The sequence below is a fragment of the Tachyglossus aculeatus genome, chromosome 21 (genome assembly GCF_015852505.1).
Source record: "Tachyglossus aculeatus isolate mTacAcu1 chromosome 21, mTacAcu1.pri, whole genome shotgun sequence".
NCBI lineage: Eukaryota > Metazoa > Chordata > Mammalia > Monotremata > Tachyglossidae > Tachyglossus > Tachyglossus aculeatus.
In genome coordinates, this window is record NC_052086.1 from 68430929 (window position 1) to 68458671 (window position 27743).

General features: G+C 41.8%; 1 protein-coding gene and 1 non-coding gene across 4 annotated transcripts in view; one reads left to right on the plus strand and one right to left on the minus strand.

Moving 5' to 3' along the window:
• Window positions 1-27743, minus strand: part of IQCK (IQ motif containing K) — a 129042-nt gene that overhangs the window by 52740 nt on the left and 48559 nt on the right. For all 3 annotated transcript variants that reach the window (XM_038763834.1, XM_038763836.1, XM_038763835.1), the window contains one exon: window positions 21894-21978. In XM_038763834.1, the coding sequence (XP_038619762.1) occupies window positions 21894-21978 (85 nt within the window). The remainder of the gene's footprint in view (window positions 1-21893; window positions 21979-27743) is intronic.
• LOC119943095 lies at window positions 9868-10005 on the plus strand. Its single transcript, XR_005455576.1, has one exon. It is a non-coding gene; the product is annotated as a small nucleolar RNA SNORA7 (small nucleolar RNA).

Sequence of the window (27743 nt, forward strand, 5' to 3'; positions counted from 1 at the left end):
AACAGCAATAAAAATCAGACCCCGATTTGTATTGCAACTAAACAAAATTCCTCTTCTAGAACGTACAGTAGTCTTGTTTTGGACATAATGTTTCCTTAATTTGGGACTAGGCTTCCTTGGGCAGTTTCCAAAAGGGTAAAGTAAGAACAGAGGGCAGGGGAAGAGAGGAGTGGAAACATCCTGAACTTTAGTGCGTAGGGGAATTTGAGGGAGCTGGGCTCGAAGAAGGGGGATGGGAAGAGAACTATATTAGCGTGTTTACGATTATGTTTGTCTTTTTATTTTTGGATGGGAACTTCAAATTCTATTCTGCATTTATAAGGACAGTCACCAACATTTATACTTCTATTTTTTTCAGATGCATGTTGCCATTGTCACAGTTAAGCCCTGAGTTCTGATGGGAACTTTTCAGAGAACTTCAATCAATCAATCAGTGGTATTTATTGAGGGCTGTCTTCCTGAGCAGTATTTATTTAAATGGTAAATTGGGAACTGTTCCAGTGATCCTATACCTCTCCAGGACTGGGAACCCCTTGTAGGCAAGGATGCCTTTAAATCCATTTTTATGTTATGTACATCCTTCTGTGACTATTTCAGTATCATATACATTATAGCCACACTCTAAATATTAGTTTTAATAGTCATAGAAAAATAACCTGGAAATTTCCTCCAGCATAGCCTATATTCATTCAACCATGTGATTAGAATGCAGTGTAACCAAATTTAAAATCTTAGGCCCCTGACAGCCCATAACTTTTCCAAGTATTTAGGTTTTTCAATTTCACTGATCTGGCTGTCAAAAATATTTTCACTACTTAACCTAAGCCTCTTTTACTGCAGGATGAACCTACAAATCTTTTGGTTTCCACTATGTTTACAGAAGAAAGACTTGTTAACCTTTCATTATAAGAAAACTCTAGCTCTCTAAAGATAGCGTGTGTGACTCTGGGAAAGCCTGTAGTGATTGAACTTTCCTATTGCTGGTCCTTAAAAGGATGGTTGAAAGATAAGTTTGAAAGAGTGGTTGACCTAATCATTAACAAACAAGAAAATTCACTGCAGAGAGAGAAGGTTTGTTCGCTCAGACTAGCTCTAATGTTGCTATCCTTTCCTGCTATCCCTGAACTTCAGGTTGAAATTTATAGCACAGTCAATTCATTCTTCCAAAGTAAAACAAATTTTAAGCAATTGATTATATTCGTCTTTTTATTTTTGGAAGGGAACTTAATCTTCTATTCTGCATGAATAAGGAGAGTCACCAAAATTTATGTTGTTGCCAAATTTATACTTCTAATTTTTTCAGATGCATGTTGCCATTGCCCCAGTGGAGTCCTGAGTTCTGCTGGGAACTTTTCGGAGAACTTCAGTCAATCAATCAATGGTATTTATTGAGGGTTTGCTGCGTGCACAGTATTTGTACTACGTGCTTGAGAGAGTACATTTCAACAAAGTTGGCAGACACATTCCCTAACCACAATGAGTTTACAGTCTAAGAGGAGGGCTTCAAGTCTTTTGATACATAGAGAAGCAGCATGGCCTCGTGGAAAGAGCATTGGCCTGGGAGTTGGAGGACCTGGATTCTAATCCCGGCTCTACCATTTGCTTGCCTTGTGACCTTGGGCAAGTCCCTTCATTTCTCTGTGCCTCAGTCTGCAACTGTAAAATGGGGGTTAATTACCTGTTCCTCCTCCTATTACATTCAGGTTTTTTTTATTAAGTGCTTACTGTGTGCACAGCACTATACTAAGTGCCTGGGAGGGTACAATACAACAATAAGCAGACACATTCCTTGGCCACAACGAGCTTACTTAGGCTGTGAGACCCATGTGGGACAAGTGACTGTGTTTGACCTAATTAACTTGAAACTACCCTTGAGCTTAGACCAGTGTTTGGCATATAGTAAGTGCTTAACAAATACCATAAAAAATATAATGACAGACTATTTCATAGCTTACTGATGCATCCACAGTTCTAGACTGTGAGCCCACTGTTGGGTAGGGACCGTCTCTACTGCACACAGTAAGCGCTCAATAAATACGATTGATTGATTGATTGACCCTGAAATGATACCTCATAGCAGGGAAGCGTTAACACAGCTCTAAGTGCTCTAAAGTGGGGATGGGCAAAAGATAGATATGGCCACATCTGGGCTGCCAACTGATTGGTGGAAGCAGCACTTGTCCCTCCTGGGTCTCCTCCCTGGCACCGAGCCAGCCTCTGCAGATACTGCTCCTGCTCTCAGGGTTGTTGCTTTCAGGGTTGAGGCGGGTGGGGGTTGCTGTCTGAACATTTCTTTTTTTTTTTCAATGTTATTTGGTAAGTGCCAGGCCCTATACTAAGCGTTGGAGTAATTACAACATACATAGAGAAGCAACGTGGCTCAGTGGTAAGAGCCCGGGCTTTGGAGTCAGAGGTCAATCAATCAATCAATCGTATTTATTGAGCGCTTACTGTGTGCAGAGCACTGCACTAAGTGCTTGGGAAGTACATGTTGGCAACATATAGAGACAGTCCCTACCCAACAGTGGGCTCACAGTCCACTGAGGTCCAGCTGTGCCACACATTTGTGGCAAAGCTTTGGGCAAGTCACTCAACTGCTCTATGCTTCAGTTTCCTCATCTATAAAATGGAGATTAAAAACCTATTCTCCCTCTCCTTTATACTGCAAGTCCTTCGTGGAACAGAGACTGTATCGGAGCTGATTGCCTTGCATCTAACCCAGCACAGTCTAAAAGGTCATGGGTTCAAATCCCAGCTCTGCCACTAGTCAGCTGTGTGACTTCGGGCAAGTCACTTAACTTCTCTGGGCCTCAGTTACCTCATCTGTAAAATGGGGATAAAGACTGTGAGCTCCACATGGGACAACCTGATCACCTTGTAACCTCCCCAGCGCTTAGAACAGTGCTTTGAACATAGTAAGTGCTTAATAAATGCCATTATTATTATTATTATTACAAGATAATCAGGTTGGACACATTTTACAGATGAGGTAACTGGCACAGAGAAGTTAAGTGACTTGCCCAAGGTCACACAGAGGACCATGGCAGAACTGGGATTAGAAGCAAGATCCTCTGGCTCCCAGATCCACGCTCTTTCCACTAGGCCACGCTCTGAACCTGGCTCAGAGTTGGGGAGCACCTCCTCCAGGAGGGCTTCTCTGATTTTTCTCTCATCTTCCCACACTATTTCCCTTTCTACTGCCATTTCAACAATTCTGCAGCACCTCTGAGCTTGAGTCCTCTCCTACCCTCTCTCCCCACAGCACACATGTACAGGTCTTTAAACGTGGTTATTCCCCTGCCTGAAATGTATTTTAGTGCCCATCTCTTCCACTAGACTGTATGCTTCTTGAGGGCAGGGAATCATATCTCCTAATTCCACTGTACTCTCCAAATTGCTTAGTACCATGCTCCGCACAGAATAAGTGCTCAGTATATACTATTTATTGACTGATTGATTGGTAGGTAGGGAAGTAGCATGATGTAGTGGATAGATCATGGGCCTGAGATTCAAGAGGTCATGGGTTCTAATGCTGGCTCCGCCACTTGTCGGCTAGGTGAAATCATTTCATTTCTGTGGGCCTCAACACTTCACCTGCAAAATGGGGACTGAGGCTCCGTGAGCCCTGCGTGGGACAGAGACTGTGTCCAGCCCGATTTGCTTGTATCTACCCCAGCGCTTAGTACGGTGCCTGGCACATAGTAAGCGCTTTACAAATACCACAGTTATTAGGAGCCCCGCCTGAAGTGCAGCTGCTTCCACCTTTCAAGCCACTTTTCTCCCTGTCCTCTGGCCCAAAGAGTTTTCTACAAAATGGTGAAGCATCTCACCAGACTAAACTGGTCTGCCCCTGCCCATGTCCCCTACTCTCCCACCCACCACCACATAAACACAAACACACATACACACACTCACACAGAGCACAGAATTAGACAATAAACTACTGTTTTTATCCTTCAGCTGACATGACGTCAATCCAGCCTGAACATTGCAGAAACATGTTGCCACTCTCAAACCTGTTCAATTTAGTCCACAGAATAATCTAATCTATCATTACTTCACTGCCCTTGACTAAAAGGTTCTGGGACCTAATGGGAAATCAAAGTGATCAGTTATGTAATAATAATGATGACAGTGGTGGTATTTGGTAGGCATTTACTACATGCCAAGCACTCTGCAAAGCACTGGGTTAGATGCAAGGCAATCAGTTCTGATACAGTCTCTGTTCCACGAAGGACTTGCAGTATAAAGGAGAGGGAGAATAGGTTTTTAATCTCCATTTTATAGATAAGGAAACTGAAGCACAGAGAAGTTGAGTGACTTGCCCAAAGCTTCACCACAAACGTGTGGCACAGCTGGAACTAGAACCCTGGTCTCTTGACTCCCAGTCCTGAACTCTTTCCACTAATAAAAATAATAATGAAGGCATTTGTTAAGCGCTTACTATGTGCAAAGCACTGTTCTAAGCACTGGGGTAGATATAAGGTAATCAGGGTATCCCACCTAGGGCTCACAGATATCATCTGAGAAGCAGCATGGCTCAGTGGAAAGAGTCCAGGCTTTGGAGTCAGAGGTCATGGGTTCAAATCCCAGCTCCGCCAATTGCCAGCTGTGTGACTTTGGGCAAGTCACTTAACTTCTCTGTGCCTCAGTTCCCTCATCTGTAAAATGGGGATTAAGACTGTGAGCTCCCCCGTGGGACAACCTGATCATCATGTAACCTCCCCAGCGCTTTGAACAGTGCTTTGCACATAGTAAGCGCTTAATAAATACCATCATTATTGTTATTATTATCCCCATTTTACAGATGAGGGAACTGAGGCCTAGAGAAGTTAAGTGACTTGCCCAAAGTCACACAGCTGACAAGTGGGAAAAGTGGGATTAGAACCCACGACCTCTGAACTCCCAAGCCCAGGCTCTTTCCACTAGGCCATGCTACTGTACTTGTAGCTCTATTAGAAGATAATACTCTAAAATAAATGTAGAAGCAGATGCCACCTATAATGGCATTAGGAAAACCTAGAGCAGAAATATAATAAATGCTCTTGTTTTGGGAGTTAAGAGCCATATACTGAGATGGGATGTAATTACATTTTACTATAAGTCATGAAACGTATTAAGACAAGCATTAAACAGTGACATGATGGGCTTTTTAGAATTAAGAAAAAATCAATTTCAGTTCTAACAAAATTCAGAAGCTGTATGTGCCGTACAAAGGACAGCTATTGAAGATTTAGAGATGGCAAGAAACAATTCATCTATGGATATGATATCTGGGTAACTGGATATGATAAAAGGGCTCCTAAGACTACCCTGGGCATTCATTTTTACATAGACTTTTTGCAATCCAATGTGCTATTAGTCTATTATTTATAAGAAGTTCACACTTCGTAGGTGAACCTGCTCTCTCTCTAAAGCTGATAATAATAAAAATAATAATTTTATGGCACTTGTTAAATGCTTATTATTCATTCATTCAATCATATTTATTGAGTGTTTACTGTGTGCAGAGCACTGTACTAAGCACTTGGGAAGTACAAGTTGGCAACACATAGAGACGGTCCCTACCCAACAACGGGCTCACAGTCTAGAGGGGGGAGACAGACAACAAAACAAAACATGTAGACAGGTGTCCAAATCGTCAGAACAAATAGAATTATAGCTATATGCACATTATTAACAAAATAAATAGAATGGTAAATATGTACAAGTAAAATGTGCCAGGCACTGTACTACCTTCTGGGGTAGATAGAAGATAATCAGTTGGACACAATCTATGTGCCATAGTGGGCTCACAGTTTTAATTCCCATTTTACAGATGACATATTTGAGGTCCAGACAAGTTAAGTACCTTGCCCAAGGTCACCCAGCAGACAAGTAACGGGGCCGGAATTAGAACCCAGGTCCTCTGACTCCCAAGCCCGTGCTCTTTCCACTAGGCCATGCTGTTTTATTTGTTAAGTGCTTACTATGTGCGAAGCACTGTACTAGGTGCTGGGGAAGATACAAGATAATCACATGGGGATTGCAGGCTAAGTAGGAGAGAGGACAGGTAATGAATCCCCCTCTTGCAGATAATAATAATAATAATAATGGCATTTATTAAGTGCTTACTATGTGCAAAGCACTGTTCTAAGCACTGGGGAGATTACAAGGTGATCAGGTTGTCCCACGGGGGCTCACAGTCTTCATCCCCATTTTACAAATGAGGGAACTGAGGCCTAGAGAAGTGAAGTGACTTGCCCAAAGTCACACAGCCGACAGAGCTGGGATTTGAACCCATGACCTCTGACTCCAAAGCCCGGGCTCTTTCCACTGAGCCACACTGCTTCTCTAACAGAAGCAGATAACAGAACTGAGGTATAGAGAAGTTAAGAGACTTGCTCACAGGCACATAGCAGCTAAGTGGTAGAGCTGGGATTAGAACCCAAATCCTCTGAATCCCAAACCCATGCTCTTCCCACTAAGCCATACTGCTTCTCTGTATTTTGACCATGTCAAAGTAGCTAAATGATAACTGATCAACCAAGAATAAAATACTTTATTTCTCAAGACTAGACTCATTAACTGTAGTTCAAGTGCCTCAAAACCCGGGAACCTATGAAGCAAAATAAAGAGGGCATATGCTAAAGTGGCTATAATAATAATAATAATAATAATAATGGCATTTGTTAAGTGCTTAGTATGTGCAAAGCTCTGTTCTAAGTGCTGGAAGGGCTACAAAGTGATCAGGTTGTCCCACGGAGGGGGCTCACAGTCAATCCCCATTTTACAGATGAGGTAACTGAGGCCCAGAGAAGCTATGCAGATTCGCACCACCCCACAAAGCTGGGAACCAAACAGCTGGGGAATGAGCCTGAAGTAAAGCCTTCCTCTCCACTCAATGACCTTTTCATTACATGTCAAAGGAATGTGTGTTGGTGGGGGAACTTCGAGTGTGTTCCCTTAGCCCAGTGATTCAGCGAGCAAAAGGAAGGAAGAGGTCTGACTAGCAACATGTGAGTGGGGGCAGATTGCGTTTGTGGAGCCGCTGCAGATGTTGGAGAGGTGGAAACTGTTCAATCTACAATCTGAGTGACGGATATTCATTCATTCAATTGTATTTATTTACTGTGTGAAAAGCACTGTACTAAGGGAGAGCACAATACAACAACAAACTGACACATTCCCTGCCCACAACAAGCTTCATTACATTTTTAATCTCTTTCAAACCAGGAACATAACCCTTTCCCAGGCTGAAAGGTTACCAACTCTGTTATATTGTACTCTTCCAATTGCTTAGCCTATAACAAGCTTACAGTCTAGAGGGATGTCTTCATTACATTTTTAATCTGTTTCAAACTTTGTTGGAAGGAACATGTGAGAAGCAGGGATGATTGCAGGATACTCGGCAGCCACTGAATGGTAAATTGAAATTGGGTTTATGCAATCAAGAGAATCTTATCCAATCAACTGACTGATTGATTGAAGAATGGCAGAATAAACGTTTTAACTGGTCTGTTATGTGCCCTTGTAAAAGTCACTTAATTTCTCCGTGTCTCAAAAGTAAATTTGGAATAAACTATGTGTTCTCCTTCCTTCTTTAAACTGTAAACCCTGTTTGGATTGAGGATAGTGTCTGGTCTGATTATCCTGTCTGTTCCCCAGTCTATAGTGAAGTGACTGACACATAGTAAGTGCTTAATAAACCTAAAAAGAAGCATAATTGCAAACAATATAATTTAGCTGTGGACTATTGGAAGACACCTCCATGATGGTCAGGTAAATCGGCAAAGAATGTAGTAACGAGGAGAGGGTTCTTTTACCTGAGCAGAGGTTTTGGAAATATCAGGAGACCAAGAGGGAGACACTACAAATGGTAAATTCATTCAATCGTATTGATTAAGCACTTACTGTGTGCAGAGCACTGTACTAAGCACCTAGGAAAGAACAATTCAAATGTAAAAACAGATTAAATTGGTTATATATAAACTAGCCTTCTCAGCCACACCCTTCCCTATACCTCATCCTCAAATACAAAGTATAACTGAAGCTGTACTCGAGTGTTAACCTGTTTTCTTATTCTAAAAGAGTTAAAGCAGATACCTGAAGCTCTAGGTTCAAACAGTGCATCTCTGACAATGCATGTGGATTATTTTAAGGTGCCACTACTTGGAATGGAGAAACATTTAACTTTATTTCATGACTCCCTTCTAGACTGTTAGCGCATTGTTGGGTAGGGACCGTCTATATATGTTGCCAACTTGTACTTCCCAAGTGGTTAGCACAGTGCTCTGCACACAGTAAGTGCTCAATAAATACAATTGAAAGAATGGCTTTCTTCCCTAATAATAATAATAATAATAATAATAATAATAATGGCATTTATTAAGCACTTATGTGCAAAGCAGTGTTCTAAGCGCTGGGGAGGTTACAAGGTGATCAGGTTGCCCCACAGGGGGCTCACAGTCTTAATCCCCCTTTTACAGATGAGGTAAATGAGGCACAGAGAAGTGAAGTGACTTGCCCAAAGTCACACAGCTGACAATTGGCAGAGCAGGGATTTGAACCCATGACCTCTGACTCCAAAGCCCAGGCTCTTTCCACTGAGCCACGCTGCTTCCCTTCTCAGAAACATCATCCAGAGCACAAAATACATTACTATAACTAGCTGAATCTATTGAGGATTTTTTAATTATTTCAGAAGAGGATACAATATTGCAGATAATGCAACGATAGGGTGGTCATTCATTCATTCATTCATTCAACCGTATATATTGAGCGCTTACCGTGTGCAAAGCACTGTACTAATCACTTGGTGAAGTACAATATAACAACAGTGTGGTTCAGTGGAAAGAGCATGGGCTATGGAGTCAGAGGTCATGGGTTCAAATCCCAGCTCCGCCACTTGTCAGCTGTGTGACTTTGGGCAAGTCACTTAATTTCTCTGGGCCTCAGTTCCCTCATCTGTAAAATGGGGATTAAGATTGTGAGCCCCCTGGGGGACAATTTGATCACCTTGTAACCTCCCCAGCGCTTAGAACAGTGCCTTGTACATAGTAAGCGCTTAATAAATGCCATTATTATTATTATTATTATTAATAACAACAGGCACATTCCCTGCCCACAATGAGTTTACAGTCTAGAGAACTAGAGAGCCATCAGCCTGTCAGACTACAGAAACCCTCACTTGGGTGGGTCGGGGCATCTCTGACCTCTTCCGTGACCCTTCACCCCCTCACCCCGGGCCTCAAAAAAGAGCTCGTTTCATGCTGCCTTTCAAACCTGCTATGCAACTGAAGTTTACATAATGAATGATGGCAAAGGAGAATTTAACTCAGCGCGCTGACATCAGACACGCTTGCATCAAAAAATTAGATAGGTAATCCAATGTGTATTTAAATTATAAGTGGACTTCTGAAAACATATTATTGAATTTAAGCATTTTTGTTTGAACTCAAAATCCTCATATCATCCATTTAAATATTTTAATAAAATAAAATAAAAGACAGAAGCAGCGTGGCTTAGTGGAAAGAGCATGGGCTTGGGAGTCAGAGGACGTGAGTTTTAATCCCGGCTCTGCCACTTGTCCGCTGGGTGACCACAGGCAAACCATTTAACTTCTCTGGGCCTCCGTTACCTCATCTGTAAAATGGGGATTAAGACTGTGAGCCCCACGTGGGACAACCTTTGTATCTACCCCAGCACTTAGAACAGTGCTTGATACAAATACCATAAATATTATTATTATTACTATTATTATTAAAATGCTTAGAATGGGCGAATTTTTGTTTCATGAATTCCAGTCATTCTTTTTCACTCATTCCAAGTGATTCTGATGCAGGGCTAAATAACTTTCTTTATTCAGGGGGTCTAGCAGTGTCCATTCCCTTCTCAGTATTACATCTGGAGAGTTTCCAGTACTCTACTAGTTTTGGCTACGGGAGGGAGAGTCAAGGAAAGGCATATCCATTCCATTCCTAGCTTGGCCAGTGGCTAGCAAGTGGAAGGCAATCTACTACAAGTCAAAACTCACCGTGCTGGGCAGGAACAGCGTGGGAGAGAGTAGGGTGTGGAGACTCAAATTTACTGCGTGGGAGAAGGCAATGATAAATCACTTCCGTATTTTTATCAAGAAAACTCTATGGATACACTACTGGAATGATTGTAGCTGGAGAGTAAGGCATTCTAAGAGACATGTGTCCACGGAGTTGCTATGGATCGCACACGACTCGACTGCATAAGACAAGACTAGACTTGTTCATTAGGGGTTTAATGAAATGTTTTCAAGATTCTGGTATGAGAGAGCATTGTTTAAGCTTTACATCCTTTAGTTCATCTAATTGCAAAAGGACATCATATTATTTGTCAGCGTTATTGTATGTTCTTATTTAGGTGTGAATTTGGAAGTCCTGCTGTCATTTTCCAGTCTCCTAGAAGAGGCATAAAGTGAAATAGGCCACCTGGGCTAATCCTAGCTCTGCCAGTATTATTCATTCAATTGTATTTACACTGTGAAACCATAGAGAAGCACTTTACCCATCTGTTCCCCTTTCATAAAGCAAGATAGCATATATTCCAGTGAAGTTATATCACTGGGACCTTGTGAGAAAGAAAAATCATTAGAAATGAAAATAAAGGAGTTCATCAACTACGTGTGCATAGATGTTTTCTTCCAAAATACTGGTTCACCACAATTCAGCATTGTAATAAGTAACAATAACTGTGACGTGTTAAGCACTTACTGTGATCATCAGGTAAGATTCAGTCCCTGCCACTTATGGGGCTCACACTCGATGTTAGGAGGGAGAACGGGTAGCGAATCCCCATTTTACAGAGGAGGGAGCTGAGGAACAAAGCAGTTAAGTGATCTACCCAAGGTCACATAAGGAGGCAAGTGGAAGAGCTGGGATTAGAACTCAGGTCCTCTGGCTCCCAGACCTGTGCTCTTTCTCCTAGGTTATACTGCTTCTCTCCTTCAGGGTAGAAGGGGAAGAGAAAATGAAGGGGCCTGCACAGCCCCAGGGAAATGCGGCGGGGCAGGGCCTCAGCGGGCAGAGCCTTGGGGGGCTTCAGGGATATGCTACCTCCCCGGGAATCCAGTCTGGGTGGTAAGCGTGGCCCAGAGGAGCTGGTCTGGGCAGGAGGGCAGAGCTGGAAAGAGGGAGAATCCATCAGTAGCAGGTGGATGGTGAGCTGGAGTCCACAGAGTTGGTGGCTTAGAGGTAAGAACTGGACAGACAGTGAGAATCCACTGGCGTTATAATGAAAAAATGTCTGGGCAGATGGGTAGGTAGCAGGAGAACCAAAGCGTTGGAAGAACCAGTCTTCAGAGTTTGAGGGGAGAACGGGGATCCTGGTAATCCCATGCATTCCTTCAATTGTATTTACTGAGCGCTTACTGTGTGCAAAGCACTGTACTTATCAGCGCTTGGGAGAATACAATATAATAATAATAATCAGACACAGTCCCTGCGAAGGGAGGGTGGGGAAATGGACAGACCTGAAGCCTAGCAACGGGCAGAGGAAGAGCCCATTGCTCTTCCTTGGGAGACCAAAGAGTCGGGACACCAAAAGATGGTGAGCAATTAATTCTCCGGTATCAGCTAGTTTGTGCATAGACGTTGCTCCTCTTTAGAGTTGAGGATCGTGCTGTACTTGAAGTTTGATCGCAAAAATAATGTTTTTGACCTTGGTACAATGGCGTAGTGAAGAAGCACGACGTAACGGAGAGAGCACAGGCTGGGAAAGTCATGAGTTCTCATCCTGGTTCCACCACTTTGCTGCGTGACCTTGGGCAAGTCACTTCACTTCTCTGTGCCTCAGTTCCCTCATCTGTAAAATGGGGATTAAGACTGCGAGTCCCATGTGGGATAGGGATTACCTGATAACCTTGTATGTACCCCAGCACTGAGAACGGTGCATGGCACAAAGTAAGCACTTAACAAGTACCATAATTGTTATTCAATTTTTATCACTGTAATATTTTTGAACAAAAGAACTGCATTAGCTGCATCTTTTGGATTTAAATCCAGGCTCAGATGAGTACACCCAAATTGGGTAACACAAACCCTTGAAATTAATGCCTGAGTGATCCTGCTTAACTTAATGTGAGGTCAGGCAGGAGTAATCTGCTTCGCTCCCTTGAGCAGCAGCTGCAAGCTTTTTTTTAGCGCAGGATATGAGCAGCCCTAATTCGCAAGGAACCATTCCTTATCACACATCCCTTTAATACACGACGATCCACATCCTCCCGCATCTCTGAACAAATGGCGGTTGCTTGGCAGAGTTTGGCCAGAACTTCTCTTTTTTATCTGAGCAGTCGGGCAGTCAATCTCCCTCAGAGGTAGCAAATACACCTCTCAAGGCTCCGTCACCCTCACGGGAGCCCATTTTACTTGATTGACTGAGCGGAGTGTTCCCTTACAGTGCAATTTCATACCCGACTTAATGAGGAAAGCAGAGCTAGTCCGGCCTACCTTACTCCTTGCAGGTATATGAGTGCTCCATTTGAACTTGGGAATGGGATTCCCAACTGCTGACCCTTTAAATCTCAGTGTGCTTGAAGGGCAGTAAGCCAAGTGGTGCAGGTTAAAGTTTTTGGTCCAAGGGGATTTCAGATGGGGCACAGTAATCTTCCCTACTGAGGCTAAGCTAATAGGGACCGGTGTTCTGGTTTCAAATAGGTTGTTAATGGGAGAAGAAAAAAGGACACAGGCTCCCCTTATTGTTCTACCAGGTCCAAGGACACATGACATCTGGAATTACTTTAGGTCTCAACCAAAATAATGCCACCGGATCCTTTGAAAGTTGTCCAAATGAAACCCCATTCCCCCAAATTCAGATCCATCGAATGGTATTTACTGAGCGCTTACTGTGTGCAAAGCACCGTACTAAGCTCTTGGGAGGGTACAATACAGCTGGTAAATACAATCCCTGCCCACAAGGAGTTTACAATCTACGGTTCCTGATAAAGATTCAGAGCAGCAATGCAAATTAACACGGCCCTTCCAGCTTGCTCTTGAAAAAAAATTACTCCAGGATCCAAGAAAGTAGGAGTTTAGTTCAAAATGGCAAATTACTTATATTAACGTCTGTCTCCCCTCTATACTGTAAACTCGTTAAGGGCAGGGAATGTATCCATGAATTAGGTTGCACTATACTCTCCCAAGAGCTTCGTACCGTGCTCTGCACATAGCAAGTGCTCAATAAATACCATTGATTGAAATATGTTCTTCAGGCTTTTGTTCAGCAGATTCATCACCAACATGCTGTTATGTACGGAAGTCACTTAGGCATTGATCTTGTTTCTCAGGCAAAAAAATGATCAGTGATTGCTTTCCCTTTCTTACATATAAACCAACTCACCCTTTCAGCGAAGCCTTTTAGTGACAATCTTTCACTGGAAACTTCCTCCCAAACCCCACCATAATAATGATCTAATGGAAATAATGATACCATTAGCACAGTTAACTCTCTTATGCCACTCGGGGTACTGAAGCCACGGTTTACTTACCAAATGACAAGGGAGGGAAATGGGCACACATTTCAGTCCAGAGGGCACGGGGTCACCAAACCCCTTCCCTTCACTGCTAGTGGACACCGCGCTTAATTAAGCGGATGCCCAGACACAAGCAGCAATGCCTCCAGATGAGCACATCATTGCGAGAAGGAATATTTCAAAAAAAAAAAAAAGAAGATGGGAAAAAGGCGAGTGGGTGAAAAAGGGGGAGTCTGTGCAGGTGGAAGAGAGAACACAAAGTGACAGTCAAATCAGCAAACATTCCTCTCTTCCTCCTGTTTTTCCCCTTCCTCTCTCTCCAATTCCACTGGTGAGTAAGATGCTACCCAGTCATTCATTCATTCATTCAATTGTATTTATTGAGCGCTTACTGAGTACAGAGCACTATACGAAGCGCTTGCCCAGTGGCAGTGCTAAAAAGTAGACTTTTAGCATAAACTTAGAACCTTGGCACCAGGAAAGGGACCAAAATGTCATAGTATGTCACCCACTTTAGCCATATTGATCTAAATGAATGCCCCTCCTCTGCCCCAAATATCTAAAAAAGGAGAGACTGAGGCACTATGGAGATTATGACTATAAGTATCCCAAAATAACTTTCGTTCATGTCTTCTTGCTGCTTGATCTTTGGCACTGGTACCTTCAAGAAGCAATATGACAAAAAAGAAAACCCTTTGCTGAAAGCTATGATCCTCTTATTCAGGCATATTGCAGGTGTCACAATATGATACTTAAAAGTTTTGGATAAACTCAAATTCAGATGGAAAAGTAAGGTTTCCCTTACCTTGGGAAGAGTCAATCAACAAAACAACTATACTTTAAGTAAGAAGAACATCAAAATACTCACTGTGCTGCACTCTCATCTATCTTGTCAGCAACCCCTTGCTCGGTCCCTCCCACTTACCTGAAACTCTCTCCCCCTTCATATCTGACAAACCACCACTTTATTTCCAAAGTCCTACTAAAATCTCATCTCCTCCAGGTAGCCTTTTTTGACCAATCCCTCATCTCCCTCCCATATTCCCTCTATTGCATCACAAATGCACTTGTAACCGTAGTCCCTAAGCACTTAGGTAATAATAATAATAATAATTCTGATATTTGTTGAGTACTTCTTGTATGCCAGGCACTGTACTATGCATTGAGATGGATACAAGCAAATCGGGTTGTACATAGTCCCTGTTCCACATGGCGCTCGTAGTCTTAATCCCCATTTTACAGATGAGACAACTGAGGCCCAGAGAAGCTAAATGACTTGCTCAAGGTCACACAGCAGACATGTGGTGGAGCTGGGAGTAGAACCCACAACCTTCTTACTCCCAGGCCCGTGCTCTACCTCACCACCCACAGCATTTATGGACATGTCCTTAGTTGCTTCTTTTATCTGTAACTTATTGTAATGCCTATCTCCCCAACTAGATTGTAAACTCCTTGAGGCCAAGCATCGCTTCTACTCACTATATTGCACTCTCCCAAGCACTTAGTACAGTGCCCGCCATATAGTAAGTGATTGAAATAAATGCCATTAAAAAAAATGCTTGATACAGCCCACTAACTGATTGATAGATCAGCATGCATTCCTGGGGTAAATCAAGGTTAGAGATGGGAAAAAAAATGAAATGAAAAATTCCCCAGTTCCAAAGCTGTCACATCGAGCAGAGGGTGAATTTAAACAGCCCCATATAAAAAGGTTCCTATCAAATTGCTTGTCACTGTCCCTTGGCAGAAATGTCACCTGGAGGGATGACCGTATCAGAACTTATTCAAATAATGGGGCAAACAGACTGTCGAGTAAGGAAGTGCGTTGCAAATGGCACAAGCTCCCACAGTTCAAGAGCAGCCCGGGGAGGAAAGCGAGAAAAATGGCTGATGAAAATGGACAAAAGGAGGAAACGCATCCTCCCTAGCCTGAAACAGCTGCATCGGAACACTGCCATCCCTTACCACTAAGCTGAGGACACCGGAAAAGGGGAAAGGAAGCCTACTGAAAAAAATTGCCTTTTTTTTTTTTTGCGGGTCAACAATACAGGATTTCACTGAGGAGAAACTGAAAATCCAGGAAAAAAAAAAAATAAAGAATCTGGTACACAAGCCACTACATTTAGGTAAATTTTGAATTCAGAAACACTGCCCCGAGAATGACCTCTATAGTCCTGTTCTAAAACCTTAACGTCTATTTTGGTTGGATGTACCCTTATGTGGGGAAGTAGCTTTAATTAGAAAGCCACTGGCCAAGTTCCAACATGCTCTGATTCACATTAGAATGTCTAGAGTGTCTGGTATTTCTTTTAAAAAATTAACCCATCACTCTTGGTAATAATTTAATGGCATGATAATATCATTTAAAATTGCTCAATCTTTTCACATTTTTTTTTTCCTCAAGGCAAAAGCATATTCATTTGGTCTTCAAAATGAGATGACTGACTTGTCTGCTGTTATGTAACTTTGCTGCTGGCTCTTATCCCACAGCCATTTCCTCCTCCCTGTTACATCCGTGTTTAGTTTCTGCAAATATAGTGGCTTCGCCTCGGCCAATTAGACAAAGAGAACCTCGGTCAGTCTCAACACCTAACTCCAATATCATGCTCAGCTTCGGAAGTAGCCTTCTTGCTACTTTCACAAATAAAGAAGTAGCGATTATTTTTCAGCACTCCTAGCTCTCTGCTTCTCCATTTGAAAATTATATATGAAACGTACGTCTTGCTGTACCACCCCAAATACCATTATAACCCAATGGCAGGAAAAGGGCTGCTATTCCTGTATTAGTCTTTAAAATGACATTCCTCTGCTTCAGAAATACCCACATATCCGCAACTATTAATAATGGCATATAATTATTCAATAATAAGCAGTAATATCACTTACTAGTCAGAGATACCAACAATATATCATTCTTAAACACATTTCTCTAGTCTCTAAAATGTTATGCCTTGGCTCAGAATACTGTGAAACCAAAGTAGAGGGTAATATACTGTTGAAAAGTTCACTAGGTTTCCTATTTTTCTTGGGTTTTGTGTAAAATATAAACAGTGAGATAAACAATTGATTTCTTGATTACACCCTTTTGGAGGAAGGAGAGGCAAGTTTCCTTAGCCCCACTTTTCAGAAGGGGACACTGAGGCCAGGGCCATTTTGTGACTTGTCCAAGGTCACGCAGATCATGGGCTAGAACCCACAACTCCTGGTCCCCAGCAAACTGTTCTGTTCCCTAGATCACCCTGCTTATATCTTCAGAGGGAGAATCTTCAATAGTGTGCCCATTTCAAAAATGACCATGATCAGAACAAAGACAAACCAGGCTTCATGACTATATCTACAACGAATAATGAAAAATACACCCTTCTTTGAATCCTGGGGTTTTGGTAGAGAGAGGCAGCACATGGACACAAACACTGAGCCGATAAGTACTGATGGATAAAATGGGCATACATAACTCAGAAAAATGCCAAGTATATCACAAACTAATAAGCGAATTCTCAGGAAGGCAAGCCCAACTAGAACAGGGCAATCGGTGGTAACTTGATCTGATGTCTCTGTTTTAACATTCCTTTGGTGCACTACAATGTCTGACTTTTGCAGACACAAAACCTGTCACCGTGGCACCTGCCAGTAAATGTCTGTGATACAGTGAAGAACCCAAAATAAAAAAAATCTTTGGCATGAAATAATTCAATCTAAACATTCCTATGCCTGCCTCCCATTTTTCTCATAAGATTCCTATGTGCTCCTTTTATTTTTCCTACATGTCTACTAACTCTGTTATACTGCATTCCCCAAGTGCCCTGTACAGTGCTCTGCACAAAGTGTTAGATATACATGATTGACTGATTATTCAAGCCTATTAGATGACTCCATGACGATGTGATTGGCCATGCCAGAAATGCAAGGGGCTTATCGGATCCCCATCACCAATGGAGTAAAGAATAATAATAATAATGGTATTTGTGCTAAGCACTGTTCTAAGCGCTGGGGTAGATACAAGATAACCAGGTTGTCCCATGTGGGGCTCACAGTCTTAATCCCCACTTTACAGATGAGGTAACTGAGGCACAGAGAAGTTAACTGACTCACCCAAAGTCACGCAGCTGACAAGTGGCGGAGCCAGGATTAGCTCTTTCCACTAAGCCAAGCTAGGGTGATTCTTGCTTGACCTATTCTATGCAGCTCAAGGACAAAACAAGTGAGGCTTTCCCAGACTGAGCCCCCTCCTTCCTCTCCCCCTCCCCATCCTCGCCGCCCTACCTCCTTCCCCTCCCCACAGCACCTGTATATATGTTTGTACAGATTTATTACTCTATTTTACTTGTACATATTTACTATTCTATTTATTTTATTTTGTTAATATGTTTTGTTTTGTTGTCTGTCTCCCCCCTCTAGCCTGTGAGCCCGTTGTTGGTAGGCACCATCTCTATATGTTGCCAACTTGTACTTCCCAAGCACTTAGTACAGTGCTCTGCACACAGTAAGTGCTCAATAAATACGATTGAATTAACTGAATGAATGAATGAAAACAAGGAACCTCAGAATTAATTAATTCATTCATTCAATCATATTCATTGAGTGCTTACTGTATGCAGAGCAATGTATTAGGCACTTGGGAGAGTATAATATAACAATATAACAGACACATTTCCTGCAGAGAGGAGGGAACCAGTGGACATAATATGCTCAAATTCAAAAGGCCTCTGACCAGGCTTCATAGCAGAAGTTTTTTTTTTTAAAGTAACTGAATAACCATGGGATTAAGAGAAATGTTCTCTCATTGATAGAGAACTAGTTAAATGATAGAAAACAAAGGACCCTTTTCCATAACAGAGGGGAAATGGTAGGATGCCCCAGAGATCAGTGTTAGGACTTCGTTTTGTCTATTCACAAATGATCTGGAAGAGGGTGTGCGTGGAGAAATTTATAAGTTTGCATGTAACACTAAGCACTTCCAGGTGGTGAACTGCCATGCAACTGGGGAGAGACTACAGAAAAGACTTCATGAAAAACCTCATTGTTTTTTCCGTCTGTCCTCATCCAGTTAGATGTGAGTCCCTAGGGGGCTGTGACCACCCTCTTTGTTGAGCTTCATGTAATCAGCCAGCCCTTAGTATAGTACTTTGCACACTGTAAGTGCTTAACAAATGTTACCACTTATTACTTATTAAGAATACATTAGAGCTGGAGATGTTACAGAGAACGGAAGCAAAATGATCAGGGAAATGGAGAAACGTCCTCAGAGACAAAAAGAACTCTGTAAAGACAAAGACTGAGCAGGGAAATAGTACAAAAGTATGAAGGATATGGTACTTGTTAAATGCTTACTATGTGTCAAGCACTGTTCTAAATGCTGGGGTAGATACAAGTCAATCAGGTTGGACACAGACCTTGTTCTAAATTGGGCTCACAGTCTTAATCCCCATTTTAAAGATGAAGCAAGTGAGGCCCAGAGAAGTTAACTGCCCTGCCCAAGGTTACATAGCAGACACGTTATGGAGCTGGCAATAGAACCCATGTCCTTCTGACTCCTAGGCCCGACAGGGGGAACACAAAAATTGTTGTTTGCCAAATTCCCCAATATGAGGGGGAGGAGACAGCTTTCGAAGCTTCAGAGTGAATTCAAAACAAACAAAAAGAAACACTCTTTCACACTGAGGGTAGCAAACATTGAGATTTCATTTACCACAGAAATTTGGGCAGGCAAAATATATCAGTTGGTTCAAGACAGGTTTGGATAAATTCACGGCATAATGTTCCATAATATGTTCCTAAAGGGAAATAATAATAATAATGATAGCATTTATTAAGTGCTTACCATGTGCAAAGCACTGTTCCAAGCACTGGAGAGGTTACAAGTTGATCAGGTTGTCCCACGTGGGGCTCACAGTCTTAACCCCCATTTCCCAGATGAGGGAACTGAGGCACAGAGAAGTTAAGTGACTTGCCCAAAGTCACACAGCTGACAATTGGTGGAGCTGGGATTTGAACCCATGACCTCTGACTCCAAAGCCCATGCTCTTTCCACTGAGTCGCGCTGCTTCTCTAGGGATGTATGTGGAAAAGTAAGAGCAAGTCACTTAAGGTCTCTGGGCTTCAGTTTCCTCATCTGTAAAACGGGGATTAAGACTGTGAGCCCCCCGCGGGACAACCTGACCACCTTGTACCCTCCCCAGTGCTTAGAACAGTGCTTTGCACATAGTAAGTGCTTAATAAATGCCATTATTATTATTATTATTATCTGTAAAATGGGGATTCCATACCTGTTCTTCCTCCTACTTAGACTCTGAGTCCGATGGGGGACAGGGACTGAATCTATCCCGCTTATCTTGTATCTACCCCAGGGCTCAATACAACGTTTAGTACATAGAAAGCACTTACACAAATACCATCGTTATTAGTACAATCATTTGAGGTATTAGACTGTATATTTAGATTGTGCATTCCTAAACAGGATGGATGAGGGTGGAAGAGAGGGGTGTCAGCTGATGAGCGCTCACTTGTGGTAAACTCTGTTGGCTAGCATGGCCATTGCTGCTTCCTTCCCTTCTGTTATCTCTTCATGGTAACCACGAGTGGAAGTCAGGAGGAGCTGTGTGGAAAGTGGAGGGAATCTCTTCTTGAAGGAAGTGTGGCCATATGTCAGGCGCAGAACAAAGGAGGAGCCTAAAGGAGGCCTTTTTACCCCACTGCTCGAATGAGGACACTAAAGAACTCCTGAGAACTCTGGGTACGAGAAGGGGACTCAATAGAGGGCTTTCAAAAACTATCATTAGAATAAAGCAATTTACCATCTCTATGGGCAATTAGAAGCTTGAGAAAAATCATCCTTTTTCCTAGTTCAGATGAATCTGAGGCAGAACTAGAACAATGAATCCTGAATGAGGAATGGCTACACTTTTCCTTAAAGTACTCAATAGGAAAACCCAAGCCCTGGATTTTATTGTCGGCTCTTCCTCCCTGCTGAAACCCCAGGTCGGGGATGGCCAACGCCTCAAGAACTGAAGAGGCAAAAACCATATGGTGGGAAGCCTCAGAGTGATTTTTAAAAAATCCTTTTACTGGAAAGGAGAGCAGGTGTTCCTGGGTGAGGGGGGAGTGCATGGAGAGGAGAAGAAAGAGACAGCTGGGATACGGGCCAGCCCCCCGCCCCCCAACCAGCTCACTGCCTCCAACAAAAGAGCTGGAACAGCCCCATCCCGGCACTCACCACAAGTCAACTTCATCCCTAGCTTTTCACTGTAAGGTGGACAAAGGGTGAAAAAGAGCCACATTTGGCCACGAGCAGCAGTTTGGCCAATCAAAATTCTATATTTCTTTTGACAACTTCCTGAGGGTATTTCCCCACCTAATTACATTAGTGATCTGAACCCAGAAGAGGTGTGTTGTTGAAATCAAAGTGAAACCCAAACAAAAACCCAATCCGAGTCGTCTGTTTTACTATCCAAAATGCTGAATTTCCAAACACTTAAAATTTCAACCAAATGCCACTTCCCTAGAAGTCTAACACGGCCTAAACAACTTTTCATTTAGCAATTCATCTCTGCTTGTGAAATCCAGCAGCTGCTCAAGAACAGTCTTCCTCTTCCCAGAACTGCTCGAGATGTGTTATTTTGAGTTCTTGAAAATCTAACAGGAGTACAGTCAAAGTAAAGATCAACTTTCCTCACAATGCAGAGGACTCTTTGACCTTTAGGACTAGGCTGTGGGACACAAAATAAAGGGCACTTGAAATTTCCATTCATGTTACACATACAAAAGAAATGAACTCACTGGCAAAAGACTGCACTTTCTGAAACACTGAAAAGATATTTTCAAAAACAGATTTTTTCAAAAACTCTCTTGAGATAAGTGTTTTTCAAAATTGAGGAAACGGGATAGGGATCTAACAATTAAAATTTTTCTGTTTACAAGGAAAGAATGTCAAGAGTCAGCAATATTGAATATTGAATGGCCTGAAACACCCTTTCTCTTTATATCCAACAGACGATCACTCTTCCCACCTTCCAAGCCTTACTAAAGGCAGATCTCCTCCAAGAGGCCTTCCCTGACTAGGCCCTCATTTCTGCTTCTCCCACTCTGTCCTGCGTTACCCTTGCTTTTGGATTTGTAACCTTTACTCACCTCTCCCTCAACCCCACAGCATTTATGTACATATTTGTAATTTATTCATTCGTATTAATGCCTGTCTTCCCCTCTAGCCTGTATACTCGTTGTGGGCAGGGAATGTGTCTACTAACTCCTCACTACTGCAATCTCCCAAGAGCTTAGTACGGTGCTTTACATGCAGTAAATGCTTAATAAATACTGTTGATTGATTTTTGAATGTACTTAAGGATTTTCCCAAGGGGCTTCACATCAGATTCAACATCAAGCAAAATATTATCAATGAAATTACTAATATCCTTACCCGATAACCCCACCAGAATGACTGAATTATTAAAGCTGCTGCTTCTTCTGACAAGAGGAGAGATAGAGGAACCGGTGGCCTAGGACTAAAAAGTAATGAAACAGTCACACTCACATTTAAAATTAATTGTTCATTTTCTACATTATCTTTGATAGTGCATTTATCACTCTCATTAAGTGCCCCAACAAATCTCCACTTTTGGAGACTAGCAAGGTCATTTTAATAAGAAGTTACATATTTAAATTGCCATTTTTGAATCAGAAATAAAAGAACATACACAGTTTATTTTTTAAATTACAACTCTATCAAATAGTGATTAAATATGCTTTTCTTTCAGAACTTTGTGACCATTAGAGTTACAGGCTACTTCTGAGTATGCCAGATATTTGCTATTTACATAATACTATCTGGGCACAATGCAACAGCTGGACAAAACTGACCTTTATGCACTCACTCCCTGCATTTTAAGATGGTCTGTGATGTAATAAAGGGCTCATTAAAATTTCAATTGAAAGAAAATTAACTAAGCAGACAGTCTCTGCTCTGCAAACCCTATGAAATGCCAATATGGTAGCTTGCATTCTTTCTTAGTAAAGCAATTTAACTCCTTGCATACTTGTGAGTTATGATCAGTTCCTTGAAACTTTTCAAATACCCTGTCCCTTCATGGAATTTCAACTTCCACCTTTTTTAAATCAAAAATACCACACATGGCACCAAATAGCCAGAAATATGTTTTAAGTCATAATCAAGTGTTTCTGTTGGATTTCTTAAAAGACAGTCAGGCATATTAATCATAAAGTTAAAACAGTGCATTTGTTCTATTAAAATACTAAAAGTAGAATGTTTATGTCTGCTCAAAGCACATACACATCGTCTCTAGTCTGCAATAAACTCCTTGTGGGCAGGGATTGTGTCTTCCTATTATAGTGCATTGTACTCTCCTAAATGCTTAGTACACTGCTCTGCACACAGTGAGTGCTCAACAAATGCCACTGACTCATTGGATTACTTCCAAATTTAGCTCACTGGTATCAACCTGTCCATCTGCAATCCTGCATTTCCTCTTGCCTACAAGACATCTATTTCCAAACGTATGTCCCTACCGTCACCAAACAAAATATGAACTCACCTTCTCTCCCGAATCCTCTCCTCCAACACAGTTGACCACATCTCCACTCTTCCACCCTTTCCAAACTCAAAACCTCAGCGTCTTCCTCAACTTCTCCCTCTTTCAACCCCCACATTCTGCCTGTCACCAAATCCTGTCAGTTCCACCTCTACAACATTTCTAGAATCTGTTCCGTCCTCTCCATTGAAACTACCGCTATAAATTCTCCAGACAGCAGTAATATCTCGTCTTGACTACTGCATCCATCACCCCGCTAATTTCCTCACCTCTTGTGACTCCCCTTCGCCAGTCCATACTTCATTCTGCTGCTTGGACTTTTTAAAAAAAATATTGTTTCTCCCCCATCTTCCCACTCCTCAAAACCCTCTAAATGGTTGCCCATTCCTTTCCAAATAAAGCAGAAACTCTTGACCATCAACAGCTTTAAGGCATTTTATCAGCACTCTGCTCCCCACTTACACTCGCTCCTCTCCTTTTACTTTTATTCCTCTCAAGTCAAGCTAATCACTGTGGTTCGTTTTTGCTTCTCTCACCTTTACACTCTTGCTCAAGTCCTCCCTCCTGCTTGGAACTCCTTCCCTCTTCATATTCAGCAACAGAGTTCTTCTGAAATCACATCTCCTCCAGGCGGCCTTCCCAGACTAATCTCTATTACCCTGCTACTGCTACATCAGTACTTCCACATCACGTAAGGACTTGGGTAATCACCCCTACCTGCCCCATCTATAGCACTAATATCCTTATCTTTAAAATCTTGCTTCCTCCTACCTGTAATTTATTCTAGTGCCTGTCCCTCCAGATTGTAAACACCTTGTTGAGGGCTATTAACTCTATTGTACTCTCCCATGTGCTTGGGACAGGGCTCCATATAGTGTCACCCAAGTAGATACTAGACTGCAAGCCTAGACAGTAAATTCATTGCGGGCATGGAACATCCTACCAACTCTTTTATGTTGTACTCTCCCAAGCCCTTAGAACCGTGCTTTGCACACAGGCAGTGCTCAGTAAATATGATTCGTTACTGATTGAAAATGTTATTGATTGACTCAATCAATATCATTTTCCCCTAAACACCAAGTATATTATTTCTGACACTTCGGGAATGGCATCCTCTTGATCTGCTCCCAGGAAAAGAGCAACTACCTTTGGAGACATTTTTGAGTCAGAAGTAAAGGACAAAATACTACCTCCTATTCCAGACCTCCTGAATAATGCCAGGGTTCAAACCAGATTTAAATTTGCCCTAAGAAACAGGAGATGGAGTTTACTCGATCATTAATGTATAGGCTGATGGTTCAGCAGTTATTTATTTCAAATAAATGAAAATCTTCTTTTGCAGCTGGGAAAATGGAAACAGAAGCAAAAATAGAAAGTCCTACCCACATTTAACCTTACTGCAATTATTATTTGCTGTTAGCGCACCCTCTAGACTGTAAGCTCATTGTGAGCAGGGAATGTGCCTATTTATTGTTGTATTGTACTTTCCCGAGCACTTAATGCAGCACTCTGCACACAGTAAGCACTCAATAAATACGATTGAGTGAATTAGCATGACATGCCCTCTCGGGAAATTATCGGGTTGGACAAACTGGCCTGCGCTAAGGAGAGATTCAAGTTGCTGTTTTTATTGAGGCCTCTGGTCTTCCTATTTTTATCATTCTTGTTGATGCCTTAAGAATTAAGAAAGCAAGAGAGTTCCTGTTTTAAGAATATAAAAAGAAAGGAACCACACATTTTTTTGACACAGCAGGAAAGCCAGCAAAACAAAGAGCTTTTGCTGGAAATGAAACACCAAACTCTTTTGCATCATAATGATCGCTCCAAAAAGCAAAATGTGATTTCCAATACTCTTTAAGTGGCTGATGCAAGGACAGCATCACTGCTTTCATGGTTAAATAATGAGGAGCTGTCTAGTGTGTGAACTAAGAATAAATCTGAGAAAGCCAGTATAAATCAGGGAAAATGGAAAGGATTTAATCTTCAATAGAAGAGTCACTGGGAAATAGCAATCATTTCAGCAAGCCAGCTTGGGGGAACAGAAGTCGTGCCAGCTTCATTTTTGTCTTTCGGGATATATGCAACTGGCTCCAGGTCAAATAAAAATATAATATGAGCAGAGGTAATCACCCATCAACAGTGGACGGAGTGAAGGGAATACATCATTCATGACAGAAGACAGCTGTAATTCTCCATGAAGAATTAAAGTGAACAATCGTGATGTATAGCAAATAGAGTCTATTTGTTGAAAGATTTCTCAGAGCCCAGCATTTTAAGAGTTGTATTGAAAATATTTAACCCCACCAATGTGCCTGTTTCAAGGGAAAATAGTGACACTATCAAATTCAAACTAGACCAATATAGTGTCCTTTACACTTTTTCAAACATGAATTAAAAGGTCATTGATTAGGAAAATCTATATTTAAATGCATCGATTTCTGAGGGAAAATGCTTGGTGTTCTTTAATCTTCACTGGATATTTTGATTTATCTAAACACTTTCATAGATGCCCACAAGAAATGCAGCATGGCTTACATACATGTTGTTTTATCAATCAATCAATGGTATTTATTGAATTCCTACCAGTAGTAGCATTATTGAGCTCCATTTATTACCCTTTGGGGAAGTACAGAATAATGAAGTGGCACATTCCCTGCCCACAAGAAGCTTAACACTCTAATAGTTGTGGCCAGAGCCCTGTACTGACCACTTGGGAGAGTGAACCAGGAGCAAAAGACAATCCTTATCATTCATTTATTCAATCGTATTTATTGAGCGCTTACTGTGTGCAGAGCACTGTACTAAGCGCTTGGAAGCTACAGTTCAGCAATGAAGAAAACTAATCCCTGCCCACACCAGGCTTACAGTCTAGAAGGGGGGAGACAGACTTCAAAACAAGTAAACAGGCATCAATAGAAATAAATAGAATTATAGATATATACACATCAAAAGAAGTAAACGGGCATTAATATAAACAGATATATTCATATATACACAAGGGCTGTGGGGCGGAGAGAGGGGCATAGAGCAAACTTAGTACAGTGCTCTGCACACAGTAAGCGCTCAATAAATACGATTGATTGCTTGATTGATGCAGAGGGGAGGAGAGGGACTGAGGAAAAGGGGGGACTTAGTCTGGGAAGGCCTCTTGGAGGAGGTGAGCTTTCAGGAGGGCTTTTAAGGGGGGACGTGTGATTTTTTGGCAGATTTGAGGAGGGAGGGTGTTCCAGGCCAGAGCTAGGATGCGGGCCAGGGATCCTTAGAAGGCTTACAATCTAAGAGACAGGAATCCCTCTGAAACTATTTCATTGTTATATTACCACTGCCAACTCTGAACCAAATAAAGAGTTCTCATTAAAACTCTCAGTTTAAGAAAAACAAAAGCTGACTCTCTCAGGACTCCAATTACCGAATTGTGCAATTTTGTTTCATCAGGTCATTGGACTACTTACTTGGAATTTTTATGTATCAACTGACCATTTATGTGGATCCAAAATAAAAAAGTTTTATAACATTTTCTTTCGTGCCAATAGGGCCCAAATCGAAAGGTCTAAAATTGTGAAGTATACCTCCTCTTTCACACATATTTGATCAATCAAATACTGCTTAACATTAGAATTACTAGTTTGTCTTTCCACTAACCTACAGTTAGTCCCCCAAATGCACTTCTGTTTCAGATTTACACTATGTTGCACGCTGCCCCGTAAGAACCCCAAATATTGATTGACAGGGTCGGGTTATTTGGAATCTCATTCCTATTCATTCTGGTACCCAGTCGTTAAGCTATAGTAAGACAGATTGCTGAGACTAAATGAAACCTATCACACACATAATGGATTCAAAGTCCAGGAGTGAGACAGCAGAAAGGCTATTACACTTTGGAAATAATAAGGAGCATTTAGAAATTTGAGTTATTGGAAAGCTATCTTGCTTTCTGACTCCATTTCCAATCTCTTAGGATTAGCACACAGTAATGATCAAAATATCAAGGTGAATTGTTCTCCGAGTTGAATTCAGAGTGAATTCATTGGACAAAAATAATGTCTGGTAAATAATGCTTTAAACACCACACAATCATGCTGCAGAATTCAGGAATAGAGATGTGGCAAAAACAGACTTTGCATGCTTCTGTGGTTTAGGTGAAATATTCACAGGCATTTAAAAACAATATTTTAGCCTATTTGCAATTGGCCATGATGTGCTTGAGGCAGTTAATTCATTCATTCCATCGTATTTATTGAGTGCTTACTGTGTGCAAAGCACTATACTAAGAACTTACAATAATGATGGCATTTGGGAGAGTAAACAAGCAGCGTGGCTAAGTGGAAAGAGCCCGGGCTTGGGAGTCAGAGGTCGTGGGTTTTAATCCCAGCTCAGCCACTTGTCGGCTGTGTGACTTTGGGCAAGTCACTTCACTTCTCTGTGCCTCAGTTCCCTCATCTGTCAAATGGGGATTAAGACTGTAAGCCCCACGTGGGACAGCCTTGATTACCTTGCATCCCCCCAGTGTTTACAATAGTGCTTGGCACATAGTAAGCACTTAACAAATACCAACATTATTATTATTATACAACAACAAACAGACATGTTCCCTGCCTACAATGGGCTTACAGTCTAATTTACAACATGGGTAGTTGGGCTCAGTGGAAAGAGCACAGAACTAGGAGTCAGAAGACTTAGTCTCTTATCCCAGTTCTGCCACTTGTCTGCTGTGGGACCTT